The 14,906-nt window shown below is 36.8% G+C and overlaps 1 protein-coding gene across 1 annotated transcript in view; it reads left to right on the forward strand.

The window, feature by feature from the left end:
• Positions 1 to 14,617, forward strand: part of CTTNBP2 (cortactin binding protein 2) — a 77,767-nt gene extending 63,150 nt beyond the window's left edge. The window contains 10 exon segments of the mRNA XM_042816120.1: positions 1,428 to 1,580; positions 1,831 to 2,018; positions 4,663 to 4,841; positions 7,230 to 7,435; positions 7,647 to 7,832; positions 9,146 to 9,206; positions 10,163 to 10,295; positions 12,037 to 12,138; positions 13,734 to 13,870; positions 13,872 to 14,617. Of these exon segments, the coding sequence (XP_042672054.1) occupies positions 1,428 to 1,580; positions 1,831 to 2,018; positions 4,663 to 4,841; positions 7,230 to 7,435; positions 7,647 to 7,832; positions 9,146 to 9,206; positions 10,163 to 10,295; positions 12,037 to 12,138; positions 13,734 to 13,870; positions 13,872 to 14,046 (1,520 nt within the window). The 3' untranslated portion in view covers positions 14,047 to 14,617.
• The last annotated feature ends 289 nt before the right edge of the window (positions 14,618 to 14,906 follow it).

Below are 14,906 nucleotides of genomic sequence, written 5' to 3' on the forward strand. Positions count from 1 at the left end.
AGTGATTAACCACTGGTAAGGGTAAGAAAAGAGTTCAGATTAGAGAAATGAAAGCGTCAGTGAGAATAGATATTTTGGCTTAGTATCAACCATACAGTAATAATATAGTATATAATAATAGTATCTAGCAATACATACTGTAAATAAAATGACAGAGAATAAAATGAAATATATAGTATAATATATTACGCAGAGATCATTATTATAAGAACCTGAAGGCTGATATGATGATGCTTTTTTTTCTCTTTAACACTGCTCAAAATATCTTTGCCTCAAATACGGTTTGCCTGTTTGAAAGCTAATCTCAGCTTTGTATCTGCATTTACCCCTTTGCAGCTTTCTCCTATGTTTTTTTTTTCCCAATCTGAATGGCAGCCTGAGTTTTAAAGTCCAGTTTGTATCTGTTTGCTCTCTTGATTTCTTTTGTGCTTGCTTGTTTTTAGTAACTTTCCCCTTAGTCATATTTACAACAAATGGATGTCTAGCATGTATTTGGAGTGCATTTTTGTCCTCTGTCAGAGTTTGTTTTTGCCTAAACAAAACAAGCTGAGAATGCATAATCTGATGGACCCATTTTTTTTTCAGACTTTCTGTGTGCTGTGCTTTGTGTATTATGATGAAGATTATGGTCTCCTCTGACTTTTGCACATTTTTTTTTTTCATTTCACAAATTGTTACAACTGCTACCCATTCTGATTTTGAGCTATTACTCAACATGTTCCTTGTTTAGATTTTTTTTAGTGCTAGTGGTGGCAATGGTGATGAGGAGATGGTTGGATTAGATGATCTTGTAGGTCGTTTCCAACATTGTGATTCTATGATTCTATGATTACAACGTACGCCGTTGAAGTCAGGAGCAAAATTGAAATCTGAAATAATGTATCATTATAATGCTTATTAGATTCAGGTGCTACTGTTTATAATTGTGCCTCAAACTGTCTCTGATTATTTAGATGATTCTTAGAGATACTGATGGATCTTCTGAAGAGAGAAAAGTAGCAAACAAGTAGTTAATCTTTTAGAACGATTAAGTTTCCTACGAATGTGGAATATTCCAGAATATTCTGTATCCATTTATCACTACATGGAATGAAGAGTAGATGTTAAAAGTTTACGATGAACCAGCAACAATTGAAATAAATGTTTCCAGATATCTTTGCTATTTTGCTGTTTATTTGTGGAAATCTTTCCTATGTATGAATTTTGGTGTTCTTTTTTTAATATGGCTTTCATTTTTTTATTACTGTACTGTCCGAGATTCTTTCCATTGTTTTCATACATCTAATTTTGAACACTGTACAGCTTCCTCTGAACTTGTTAACAGGGAAAAAATTGGAAAAACAATTACTTTGTGTGAGTATCTGTAGAAGCTGTGTACATAAATAATTTTTTGATAAGTAGGCATTCATGAGCTTTTTATATTTCAGCTTGTCTGGTTCCAGTTAAACAGCCTCCTGTAAGCAAGACAACCATTGTGATTTTAGAAAACCTGGAGAGAGTATCTTTATCTGAATTACTCGGAGATTTCCTGGCGCCTCTTGAGAACCGTAGTTCAGAAAACTCTTGCACTATTCAAAGAGGTATTTAAAGAACTTGAGTTGAATAAATGTTTTTATTGCAGATCAGTTGTATTATAATATGTGAAAAACGGGGAATTTAGAAAAGAAAAATATAATTTGTTCTGATTTTTTTTTTCTTCTGTTGAAAAATACAACTGGTTAAATACACCATGTTAAATTTTAAGGGTAATTTATATGTCGTGTCATTTTTTTCTTTCAAATAAAGTCACTGCTTCTTGCTTCAGTAAAATTTGTAATGGTTCACTTTTAGCAAATGGAGCTTCTGGTGCCTTTTACTTTCATGAGAACTGCTTTTTACTGGGGACAATCGCCAAGTGTCATCTTCATGGATCTGACCTGCTAGTCCAGCAGCACTTCCGTTGGGTTCAGCTTAGGTGGGATGGAGAACCAATGTGTGGCTTGCTTCAGAAGTTTTTAAGAAGAAAGGTTATAAACAAGGTAAGCAGAACTGGAATCAGCTTCTCTGATTTTGTTCTTCACCAAGTCTGAAATATGTACAGTGGTAATGTCAAAAGTTGATCAGATAACTGAATTGTTTCAGGGAAAAAGCCAAATCAAAGTAAAAACACATTTATTTACAGGAATATATGCAATATCTGTAAATGTTGTGCTTGGCTTTAATACAGGAAGGTGTGTGTCTCTGGTTGCATGGCATTGGTTGGCTGCAATAATGATACTGCTTATAGTTGCTTATCTCTTGTATGAAATATGCTTAATTGCTTTTTTTCTTCTTTTGTGTGAGTATGATGAGTAAGAATCTGTTCAGCAAATGTAAAATCCCTTTCTCAAGGAATTATTTTGTACATCACAAATAAGATAGTTATATGCTCTGTGTGTATTGTGTAAGCTTTATGCAGCTAAAAGAGTTTTAATAAGCAGTTCAGTAGGAAAGAAAGGTGAAAAACATCATTTGGGAGGTCATTTTGAGCCAGTAGGCCTGCTGAAGTTGCAACAAAGTCCAAAAGAGAATTAAAGATGGAAGCCTGTTTTAAAATGAATAAATAAATGGGGGATAGGAAATGAAAAGATAGATGTGGCCAAAAGCAGAACAGTAATTTTGAATGTTATTTGGAAAAAAAAAAAACATTCCTGTGTGATAGCAGCTATTGCAGACAGTCAGGCAGTGTTAGAGAGTGGGAGGGGAAGTTTAATCAGAACAGCTGCAAAGGAAGATAATCTTGGCAGCAGAGTTTTGGACAGACTTAAAAAGGGAAATTGTTCTAGGAATAGAAAAAACTGTCAGTAGTGAAGAGTCCTGATCTGGGACAGCAGAACTAGTGTCAGTTGAGCTTACAGCTGTACGTATCTTGGTTATCCTTGGAGATGTCATCCTTTTCACCCTGTGCCACAGTTCTCATCTATGAAAGCTTACTGACTTGGAGAGATTGAAAAGATGAAATTTCAGTGGTGATAATGAGAAAGTTTTAAAACAGTCCTAAATATTCTTTGATTACCGGAAGCAGGGTTACAGAATATAAATGGAGAGTGAGGTGGAATGTCTCAATTAAACTCTTAACAAATTACTTGGATTACATTCTTTTCAGGTTCTTTTTTCTCATGTTTACTTTTATTCTGCAAGTGTTAAATCTTTATGTCTGTACTGATGTGGTAGGCAGAAATGGTGAGTCATTGTCTGGCTGAGGGTCTGAATGGTTTCCAGACTCTTTGCAAAGAATGACAGCAAGTAGCAATTGTGTGTGGGCAAGGAGGTGGGATGGTTGAAATTGCTGTCTTGCAAACACACGGTAGTGTTGAAATGAGATATAGACCAGGATGGTGCAATATGAGTGCGTATCAGAATTCTCCATGCACTTGAGGAGAAAAGCTTGAGAATACAGCCTACACTGGAGAAGGTCTAAAGTGGGATCGAAGCCTGATCTTAGGACAGGAGCACTGTGATTCTAGATCATTTGAGATCAGAGAGAAGGACTTGTCCTCAGCTGAGCACAAGGCCAAGTAATACACTAAAGCAGATAATTGCAGGAGCAGTGGTGCTCTGACTTGGTCACAGACATGGCTTGGATCAAAATTCCTCTACCAAACTGCTTTACTTACCAGAATGATGATAGCATCGTGTGCCATGTCATCTTCAGACTATTTTGTTTATGCTAAAAGCAGTCCTTAGTCTCATAGAATAAAGACAAACAATGTGAGAAGTTTGTACCTCTGACTAGCAGAATTTGGATAGCAGTCTCATTAAGGTTTCTTCTCCAAAGCATGTATTCTGATGGTGACTATTTTAAGGAAAAAAACAAAAAACAAAAAAAACCAAAGCAGATTAATTTGTTTTTAGAACTATTTTTAAGACTGTTTTAAAGGTCCATGCTCTGTATTCTAATAGCTAGTTTGTACCTTAATGTTAATGTTCTCAGATGATGATGTTTCATTTGGATACATGGGAACAGTTTAAGTGTTTTTCTCTATTAACATTAAACTCTTCAGCTGTAGATTCTGTGGGAGCTGTTCAAGGAGCTCTGGCTTCAGTGCCGTCTAATACTGCATCTTTTAAAGCTTCCTCCAATTCAAACTGTTCCAGAATATAATCCTAGGACTAGCATGATGAGGACTAATTCGGACTCACATGAGTTAAAAGATTGTTTTCTGGGAAAAAAAAGATTTTTCTTTTACCAAGGAAAATTCCTTATTAGTACTAAAGACAAGACCAAGTTAGAAATCTGCTGAGTACGTGCCTGGATCAGGCATTCCTGTTTGATTGGATGGTGTATTCTTTTTTATACCCAACTTTTATTATATATATTGCATAGGGTAGATGCCTCTTATATCTCTTATCTTTAATGTCATATAAAATAAAGTGCACTCAAGTTTGTTTCTTTTTTCCTACATGAGAATAGAAGCATGTCAGCTCGTTGATAAGGAGACATAGCTGGGGAAATAAGAATATAAGAAGATTTCAGTATACTCCATAAGCAAGTTTGAGCAGTTATTGTCTGCACTTGACTTTCATGATAGGAGAGGGGAAAAAAAGGTTGGGGGGGACCAGGCAAGTTTTCCTGTGGTGTTCAAAGGAAGTGTTTGCAGCAGAGATCTAAAGTTGTGTCAACGTTTCTTTCTCTTCCTGCAGTTCAGAGGCAAACTACCTCCTCCATGTGATCCTGTGTGCAAGATCATAGACTGGATTCTCGCCGTTTGGCACCAGCTGAACTCTTGCTTATCTCGTCTCGGAGCGCCTGAAGCTCTTATGGGGCCAAAACATTTCTTCTCTTGTCCAGTGGTGCCAGGGCATGGCCAAGCAACAGTGAAGTAAGATTCCTGTTTCCTGTTTAACACTGTTCAGTGCCACCTACTTATTACAAATGTAGTAAATTATTTTTCTCCCCAAAATCATCTGACTCAACATTCTTGGAAGTATTTAAGTGGAAGTTAGTGAAAGTTAACTAATCCCTTTAATGTCTTTTACAGCAGTGACATGTTACCTGACTCTTCATTTTAACACAGTTTTTGTTTGCTAATAATCAATTATTATCAATTTCAACTCTTTGAAAAGGTAGATAATAGCAGGACAAGGGGAAATGTTTTAAAAATCAAGGAGAGAAAATTTAGGTTGGATGTCAGGTGAAGTTCTTTGCAATGAGAGTGGTGAGGTGCTGGAACAGGCTGCCCAGAGAGGTTGCGGATGCCCCGTCCCTGGAGGTGTTCAAGGCCAGCTTGGATGGGGCCCTGGGCAGCCTGGTCTAGTATTAAATGTGGAGGGTGATGGTCCTGCCTGTGGTTTGGGGGCTGGAGATTCATGATCCTTGAGGTCCCTTTCAACCCAGGCCACTCTGTGATTCTGTGATAATTAAGAAGTGCAGCTGCAGTGAGTGCTCACTAGCCACTTCTAATTTAGCTGCACAACGCCTAACAGTAAAGTCATGTAACTAGAAATAAATAAATGTAATTAGCAGCTCAGTGGTAGGTGTCAGTTCAGTCTATTAGCCACTCCTGTCCCCTCGCCCCTCCTCTGCACTGCTATTCTGCTGCTTTTTGCATTTGTTAAAGCTTCACTGATTCACTTCAATATATTAACATAGTAGACAGCTATCTAGAAATTGAATTTGTTCTGAGCGGGCTGTTAGCACGGGGTAAGTGGTAAAACCAGCAGCTGGGAAGAGGGAAATTGTTTCGTGCTGTGTGCTGGTTCACGTATTTCATGTGTTTTGAAGCATAGGCTGGATAACTGAGGAAAATTTTGGCAACTTTATTTCCCTTGTTTTTGATCTAGAGAATTAATGATGATATTCCAACAGGAAAGAGATTCTTTTCACAGCTTATTTTCAGGGGTGGAGGATGCTAGATCTTTCCAAAATATCAGTTGTATCAAAGCACTGGGGAGTTGATCAAGATGTGCACAAATGAAAACCAAACATAGGACTGAATTTAAACATCGGGTGGGAATATAATTTAAGACAGAATAAGACTCTACAGCCCATCAACAGTCAACTGTTAGATTAAATGAGCTGAACTAAGTTTACGTAACTTCACCTCTCACCTTCTGCTTATAGTTCAGCAGTTACATGTACTGGTGTTTACTTCCTCAAGTCAGCTGCTAAAAGCAAACTCTAGACACATGGAATGGTGTCTATAACATGATGGCTTCCAGGAAAATCTTAAATATGTATTATACAACTTATTTTATTAACAGTGACAGTTATTTTGCTGAGTAATACAACTTTTATCAGTCTTATCTCTGCGCTTTGTTGCACGGCTATATGTCACAAATTATAGGTCTTATGTTTCATAACTAACCAAAAAATATATAGGAAATAATTCATACAGTCTAAAAAAAAAAAAGAAAAGTTGAATTTGATTTTTAAAAGATTATTATAGATGTGAGATGTGCCTTACTGCTGATGCTCCTAGCCATTTTCCCTTGAGAACCGTAAGCTGTGACACCTATCATTTATTTATTTCCTAATACCCTTTTTTTTCCTTCACTTCCGTGCTATAAGGGTGTAATATTTCTTTCTTAAGCTAAAATGTCACGAGAACCATATCCCATCTCATCAATTTTTTGTAATCAGACCCAGTCTCTAAACCAGACAATTTGGAAAATCCACAGCATCCTGGAAACGCGTTTCGCCATAGATCAAATAAACAAAACAAGAGTGAGAGAGATGCAGCTGTATGAATAGAAAGGTCTTGTAAGCTGGACAAGCTTGGAAATGGAAGAGTACTGGAAAGGATGCAATCATGACTGAATAGCTTCTTTTTGCTACCCTGGCAGCAAATAGGCTATGAGTGAACACCTGCGAACATGGAAACTTCTCCATGCAGTGGCAAAGGTGAAAGGTTTTGTTGTTGATGGGACAGGTGTTTCTGGTGCTTGCACATCTTTCTGGGATGTTCTTTAAGCAGCCTTAAGCTTATGCACAGAAAGGATATTTTGCATCGGTATTTGCAGGAGGAAAAGCATCAGATTGTGAATAGTTTGCCAAAGAATGTGAAAAAAAAACTTGGTCAAGCATTTAAATATAAAGCAAATAAATGAAATTTCCCTAATCAAATCAGTACCTTGCTGATATGGAATATAACGTTCAAAATACATGAGCTTCCTGAAAGCACAAAATCTGATACGTTACCTGAAATATCAAATCTGGAGTTTTCTTCTTTTTCTCTGAGGTTAAAGGATTGTTTGTGTATCATCTACAGGTGGATGTCCAAGTTATGGAATGTTGTGATAGCTCCCAGAGTTCAAGAAGCAATACTCTCCAGAGCCTCTGTGAAAAGACCGTCTGTACCAGGGCAAACAATGACCAAAAAAAATCCTAGCCAAGGTCAACAGGCTGTTGTTAAAGCTGCTCTCAGTATCTTGCTAAACAAAGCCGTTTTGCATGGCTGTCCTCTACCCAGAACAGGTAAGTGTGAGCAGTGTGGAAAGCAAGCAGCTATACGTTGCCAAAGTGAAGCTTTCAAATGTTTGGTTCCTTTTATAAAATGTCCATGAAACTTAATTTTGGTAATGAGGGGGGGCATGTTGTTAAAAGCTAACAGGGATGTATGTAGCAGTCAAAGAAACGCTCTTTGCAACGCTTGGTTCTTTCTAACGGTGTTCTATTCTTGTTTCAGAGTTAGATAATTACATAGCAGATTTTAAGGGTGGAAATTTTCCCTTATCCATGGTTTCAAGCTACAAAAACTGTAGTAAGAAAAGAGGAGAGAATGCTTCTTGGAGAAAAGTGAGCACAAGTCCTCGCAAAAAGGCAGGCCACTTATCCTCCCAGTCGTGGAACAAGCAGGATATAAGTAGCGAAGGTAAAGTTTTCTGCTTTGAACTGTGGGGGAAAAGAGTGTGGGGTATAAACTGGGTAACTTTTTTCCACATAACAAAACAATTTTCTATTAAATAGCACTTGTGGTTTTGTTTACTGGCTTAAAAATGTATTCACCTTTTCTCCAAGTTGTTTCTTTGTGGGTAAGAAGTATCCTAATTCTTCTCTAGTTTGTTCTAATGCCCTTCCTGTTGCCTGGCAGTGAGGCAGGCCTCGGCTCTGATGATGGGAGATAGAGCAGTGGTTTCACATCATACTGCCTACAGTGATCTTCCTCTCTCCTAGATGTGAGAAGACTTCATGACTTGATTGTTTCCTCCAGCCCTTCAATCTGATTTACAACACATACAGAATGCTTTGGGGTTTTGTTTTGTTTTTATGTATACATGTGAAAATTATATTAGTAGCTGACACTTCTGAAATGTCTTTTCACCTCAAGATCAGAAGCCATCTAACAAGCAGTTATTATGAACACCTGTCATCTGGCTGTATATAGATGCAGTATTTGTTCCTTTATGAGTACACATCTATCTGGAAGGAAAAAAAACAGGAAAACTTGTAGAGGACAAAATCAAATGATTTATTTTGCTTTCTGAGAAGCTTTCCCTCCCCCATTTCATAAACAGTAAGATTCTAGCCTCAATTACTTTTATATAAGTCTGCAGTACTGATGTTAAGTACTTTTCAATGTTAAACTGAACTCAGCTTCTGAAAGAAGTCTGCTTTAGCTGAACTGCAAATCTAACGTTCCAGTTCTGCTTTTTAGTTCACTTGTGAGTAAATCTGTTCCCTCTAAGAGGATTCGAAGAACTCAAATGAACATAACCTGGAGTAGGATGGTTGAATGTACTTTGGATATTTTTGAAAGCAAGTTAATAATTGTCCAAAAATACATATATATATATTTTTAGTTAGAGTAGCCTTTCATTTCTATGCTTTTCCTATTCCAAGTAAGGGCAGGTTGTGTTGTTGTTATTTTTAATGAAGTTAAATCTTTTCTCACTAATGAGTGGCTTCTGTTTGAGAGAACCAGTAGGTGTGGATCAAGTGCCTCACACCATGAACTCTTATTTTCTATTCCACAAAAGCATTGGGCATCACTGCCATCTTAGCTTTTCCATATGGCCCCACAGCTACTCTAACAAATGTCAAGGAAAGTATTACAATCTTTAGAAGACTCTATTGATGTAAGAAGCCAGTAATTAGCTACACTTTTCCCCATTTATTACACATTTAATAATGCAGAATTTAAAGAACATAATAATCCACTAATAAGCCAACCTCTTTTTTCTGCAGGTATAAAATCTAAGACCATGTTGCAACCGAACTGTAAGAAAAGAGCTTCTCTTGCCACCAAGTAAGTGGCATGGCATCCATGGCATGTGTAACACTTAGAAAACAATAAGGATGTTGAAATTGTGTTGTTACCCTGCACGTTAAAATGAATAGCTGAAGAAGTTGTGTGTGGTGATGTGGTGGTTTTACATCTGAAGAAAAGAATGCTTTTCAATTTCATGTTGAGAGAAAATAAAATTTGCATGCTTCAGTGTAATTTTAGAATCCGTTTCTGTAATTCAAACCTTGCACCTCTTTATGTTCTTTTTATGTAACAGAACAGCCTATGACTTAAGAATATTACGTAACAAATGCTTTGCCACAACAAGCCAACCTTAGGCTTTTTTCACATGGCATTATGATGAAAAAAACCCCCTCACCTTTAGCTCTTCTGCTTACTGAATGGAAATGTGGAGTTTTGTACATGCATTTAATTCATACAGTCCAATTAATACTGAGTTTCTCAATAGAAGGGTATGAATGGGGATAATAGGGTGATAAGGAGCTGTACCTGAGATTTTACTTCCATCTGAAAGCTTGATTCCACCACATTCACACGTTCACAGGCACAAACAATGTAGAATTCTTTGTGTTTCCAGTATGTTGACTTTTTAAAAGTCTAGGTGCTTGGAATTAAGTCCAAAAAAGAGATGAGAATAAAATTGATTGCTCCATTGAAAAAAGAGGAGTCTTTGAACGCAGAGGTTAAAAGAGTTAAAAGAGTCCTTTGTTAAAATTTCAGAATGGAGAGAATAATTTGAATAGAAATGACGTTTATTAAGATAAAGCAAATATTTACAACTGTTCCTGCTACAGAGATGTTTTGCTCCATTGGTGGTTTTTAAAATATTTGGAAAGAAATTTCTATTTTTCAGTTTTGTTTAGCATTTATTTTAAAACTCTGCTCAATGGCTTAATTGTTATTGTTTTCCCTCTTGGTTTGTGTTGTTCTTGTTCCTGCTGCTGTTTTTTCACTAGATCTTCAGAGAAAGACCAATTGAGAACATTGAATCTAGAGCAAAGGCTGTCCCTTGGTTCTGATGATGAAGTAGATCTTGTGCAGGAACTTCAAAGTATGTGCTCCAGCAAATCTGAGCCTGATATAAGCAAGGTAAACACACAGTTCTTAAATAATTTACATCATTAGTATATGCAGCTGTTTGCTAAATGGTTAAAATAAATTTTTTACACGTCAGTTCAAGAACTGAAGAAAATTATGAAGTGATTTGGCAATAATCCTAAGTCAACTAATAAATTGTACATTTGAGGAAGACTGTTCTGGTTTACTATATGTTATTTTAAATTACACCCTCACTGTCTTGAATCCTAGAGGTCTTTGCGTTAGAGGCTACAATGTATTAGTTCATAAGTACTAGAGACAGTAGCATTCTCTGCATTATTGTTCATCTTTGTCTGGGAAACTTTTTTTACAGTCTTAAAAGACCCAGAAAGGATTTCCTCATAGGCACTTCATGTTTTGTTTCTTGTAATCCCATTAGGCATCAGAGAACTGGTTTTAAGCTCATCTGCTGTGTAGCAAAATTAAGTTCTGCTGCCCCACACAAGAAAGAATGGATTGACAGTATTCTTTTCCTACAAAAATAGGAAAGAGGCTTGAAAGACTCCCAAATTTGGGATAGGAGTTTTAAGTGTCTATGGAAGGCTTTTTGGAGCACAGCGTAGAACCATGGATCTTACCTTTCCTTCCATACCAAAAGCTTCCAGAGCTGCCTGTAGCTGTGTCTGTATGCTCTTTTCCAGGTTTCCCTGCTGGCAGTGTTCTCACTGCAGTAGTTGATCCATGTATTTTGAAATACAGAGCAGCCATTCTTCTCCAGTCCAAGCCTGTTTTCGACTCAGGCTGTCCATTGTATCCTCTAGATTCTCCTTGAACAGCAGTTCCATTAGTTCCAATCAGCAAGCTGCTTGTTCTTAGAAAATAACCACACTTTTATTAAGAAAAGTATGTTTGGGAAGATTTTTCAACCTGTTTAATTACATCTTTCATGAAGTTTTTTTGTTGGTTTCAGGAGTTTACTATTACTTGGTTGTGGGATTTTTTTGTTCTTTGATTGATTTTATTATTTTTAGTTTAAAACTTACAATATTTGTGTGAGTTCCATGGCCCACGCTGGTCAGATAATCCTTAGTCAGCAGGGATTTACTATCAGCACTTGACAATATGGGATGTGCTAAAGAAATGGCAATGAACTGAAAATTGTGTTCAATAACATTTAAGATGCAATTGCTGGTTGTTGACAATTCAAGGAAATGTGGGTTAAATGAGGAAGGAGATAGATGTCACTGTCTTTTGTTCAGTTTCCTCATCATGGGTGGAACCATCCACGATTGTAATTTCTGTTGTTAATTCCCCAGCTGCCTAGTAGAGCTTACAGAAGTGAGGATGCTGTTGCATGTTTGCTTTGCGTGAGGTAATTCGGGGCTGCCACCAAAATAAGTACCTCAGCTTTCTGATTTGCTCTTTCACTGTATGCCCTGCCGTCTCTGTTGTGACGGGATTGAGTTCTTTTGCAGTTGCAGAGTGAATCGGGGCAGCTCACCCCAGATCAAAATATCAAGGCTGCAGTGAGATCAGAAGGCTGATCGTATTGTATCTGTTTCTGCATGCTCACAAGTTTTGATGGAAAATATCAGGAAAGAAACGTGATGGGAGAAGGAGAACGCGCTCATTCCTTTCTGTAAATCCTTGGAGCTGGTTAAACTCCCTGGGTGTTTGTGCATAACACCAAACGGGAACTACGGGATCATCAAGTCAAGACTCCAAAACGTACCAAACAGAAACGTGATTTCTGCTGTGAATAAATCTTCACCTTTTTCTTCTCTTTTTTTAGATTGCAGATTCTAAGGATGCGCTACTGATGTTCAGTAACTCTCAGAACAATCCTGTATTTTCAGCAAGTGGTACTAACCCAAGCAAAACGATGAAACAAAAGGTGGGTCAGACTGTTATAGCAGGGTAGGGAAGGTGGCTGTATTTCAGGTCTCTAAAATATGAGTTCTTGATTGGATCCCAAGAATCAGTGTTCCAGTGCCCTGTTTATTGCAAGAATAAACTGTCACCATTCTTAGGAAACTTGGTGGCACACCATGCCAGGTTTTCTCCATGTGTCTTAATGGAAATTAAAGGTTCATTAAACAATGGATGTATTTATTTCACAGTTTTCGTGTTTATATAAAGCTATCTACCTAGGCCAAGTATCCTTAACATTCCTTCAGCTTTGTAAGCCCTGGCTTCATTTGATTTTTTTTTTTTTTTTTAACAATTAAAGCTATTTAATAAGTTTGCAAAAGCTGAAAACTTTTTAAAATTCTTAATATAAAATTGCTGGGTCGTGGTTTGTTTTTAAACCATCTTCTGCAGTGATTACCAGTGATTACTACCTAGCTATCTGTTGCTGTACAGCTGTCTTGGCATATTATTTAGGAGAGATCAAAATAAGCCCGTTGTTACACAGTTGGTGCTTCTGGGAAAAAGGTACTCTAAATTTGAACAAACTTTACTAACTGAAGGGCAGTTCCACAGCAGGAAGGGGCATTGAATACTGCTGGAAGATAGAACAGATCCACTGACTTCTTTTCTTTTCAGAAAAGGAAAATAATCATTTGTGGTTTCTAGACATGTTTATTATAAAATACACCCACTATATATATTTTTTTAATGATAAATTCCTTTTCTTTCCTAAACAGTGAGAGATCCTTTGAGCATACAGCTCAATTAACCTTAACCAGTACAGAGTCTGTTCTCTATGTTCTCTCAGTAGGCATTGGGTTCCTCTAGAGGTCAATGCAGGCACTTTGTCTGATGGCAATAAATTGTTTTCTGGAAGCACTCTGCCTATTCTCTGCAGGTACAATGAATCATAGAATGGCTTGGGTTGGAAGGGACCCCAAGGATCATCAATGAAGTAGCCCTGAAAACAGTTTAACTTGTGCACCTAGGCATTAAAAAAGCAAGTTAGCTAAGATGACATATTTATCATTATCTTTCTTCGTATTCAGATATTTAAAATGTTAAAAACATTTCCTGTAATTTTACTGAAAATCCAGAAGACAGACTCCACTGAATGGCAACAATTTTAGTACTGAAGACGCACATTTAGATGTGCAGTTTTTGAGTGTTTCTCTGAACATTCAGTTCAGACAGTCCAAACCAGAGCTTCTATAGTAATGATGATTGCATAATTTGATATAAATTGTAAAATTTTCCTAGTCGTTTCTTTTTCCTTTTAAAATTCCTGCTAACAATATAAGACATGCCTCCTAAAATTGAGATGTCTGAGAATGATATTTAAGGTTTTTGAATGCTAATGCAAAAAAATCTCACCTTTTGGTATTTTAATATGTTTATGGTATTTCCATCACAGAAGGAAAAAAAAAGCCATCATTTGACCAAGCAGTCAGACACTGTCGTGTTCATCTGCAAGAGACTGTAAATGACAGAGGTTCTGTGAGGGTGGAGGGTTGGTTGGTTGTTTCCAGCTCTGCCTACAATCATTATTTGAACAAAAATGCTTTCTTTTATCCATAGGATGGAATCCGTCCTCTCAGCAGCAGTCGAACTGTAGAAAGCAGCAAATCAAAGACAGAGCTGGGTGGTTCAAGAGTTAAATCTCTTCTTCCTGTACCGAGAAGTAAAGTCACCCAGCCTTCTCAGAGTACTAAAAAAAAGCAGCAGCAGTAATACAAGGCAAATAGAGGCAGATAATGACACAAAAAGAGAGATTTGGAATTTGCACAAAAAAAAAGAACAAATAGAAAAATTTTACAGTAAACCTGCCTACCATATAATTTTCTGTGTTCACATAATCTCCATTGCAAAAACCAAGCACTCAAATATGTAAATAGTTTTTATTAAAATAAACTGTTTCCCTGTAATGTAAAGTTTGTACAGGACCACAGTTTCATTTGTATGTAAGTCAGCTGGAAATTATATTGATTTAGATGTCAGAAATGGGCAGCTCTGCCACCTTCATAGATTTCTTCCTGTTACCAAAATGATTCTTGTTTAAATGATAACATTCAGGGGTATTACCACAAGATTCTGTTTGTGTATATACTGTACATAAATATATATTCTATTAAGTTCATGTGTTCAATTGCATTCAGATGAGTTGCACAATGTGTACAGTAACGGCTTAAAGCTATTGTACATGCATTTTAAAGACATGTTTTTATCTTCACCTAATGAAAATCAATGGAATGTGGCAATAACAAAGATGATCGGAAGCGCAGATCAATTACTTTCAGCTCCAAGCCATATTAAATACTTTGATTTCCCCATCCTCTGCCTGCTGAATTGTGATTCTGTTTCCCCCAAGCTTCTCTTCATCTTAAATGTCATGACTTTATGTTACAACTTCTATCTTTTGGGAGAAGGAAAGAGATTGAGAAATTAAAATGCAATAAAAGTTATTTTTCTCAGACTCTTATTCTTTGATAAATTGAAGACAACGCGGTCATTTATTAACTTTGCTTTTATTTTTTACTATTACGAAATTTATATGCTTCATTAGTGTTTTAAGAGCATCCAAGAGATAACAGTGTTTTTCAGAGGCAGATTTTACCGAAAAGGAATTTGAGCACAAGCTTAACTGCAGTATTATCAGAGATAATGGAGTAGCGAAAACATGAGTTACTGTGTAATTGTCAGTTTCTATTGTGGACTGAAGATGTAATTGCTGTGAAATGATACTTGAGTTGC

The sequence above is a fragment of the Centrocercus urophasianus genome, unplaced genomic scaffold (assembly GCF_019232065.1).
Source record: "Centrocercus urophasianus isolate 14NV4802_14NV808 unplaced genomic scaffold, USGS_Curo_1.0 seq_15, whole genome shotgun sequence".
Classification (NCBI taxonomy): domain Eukaryota; kingdom Metazoa; phylum Chordata; class Aves; order Galliformes; family Phasianidae; genus Centrocercus; species Centrocercus urophasianus.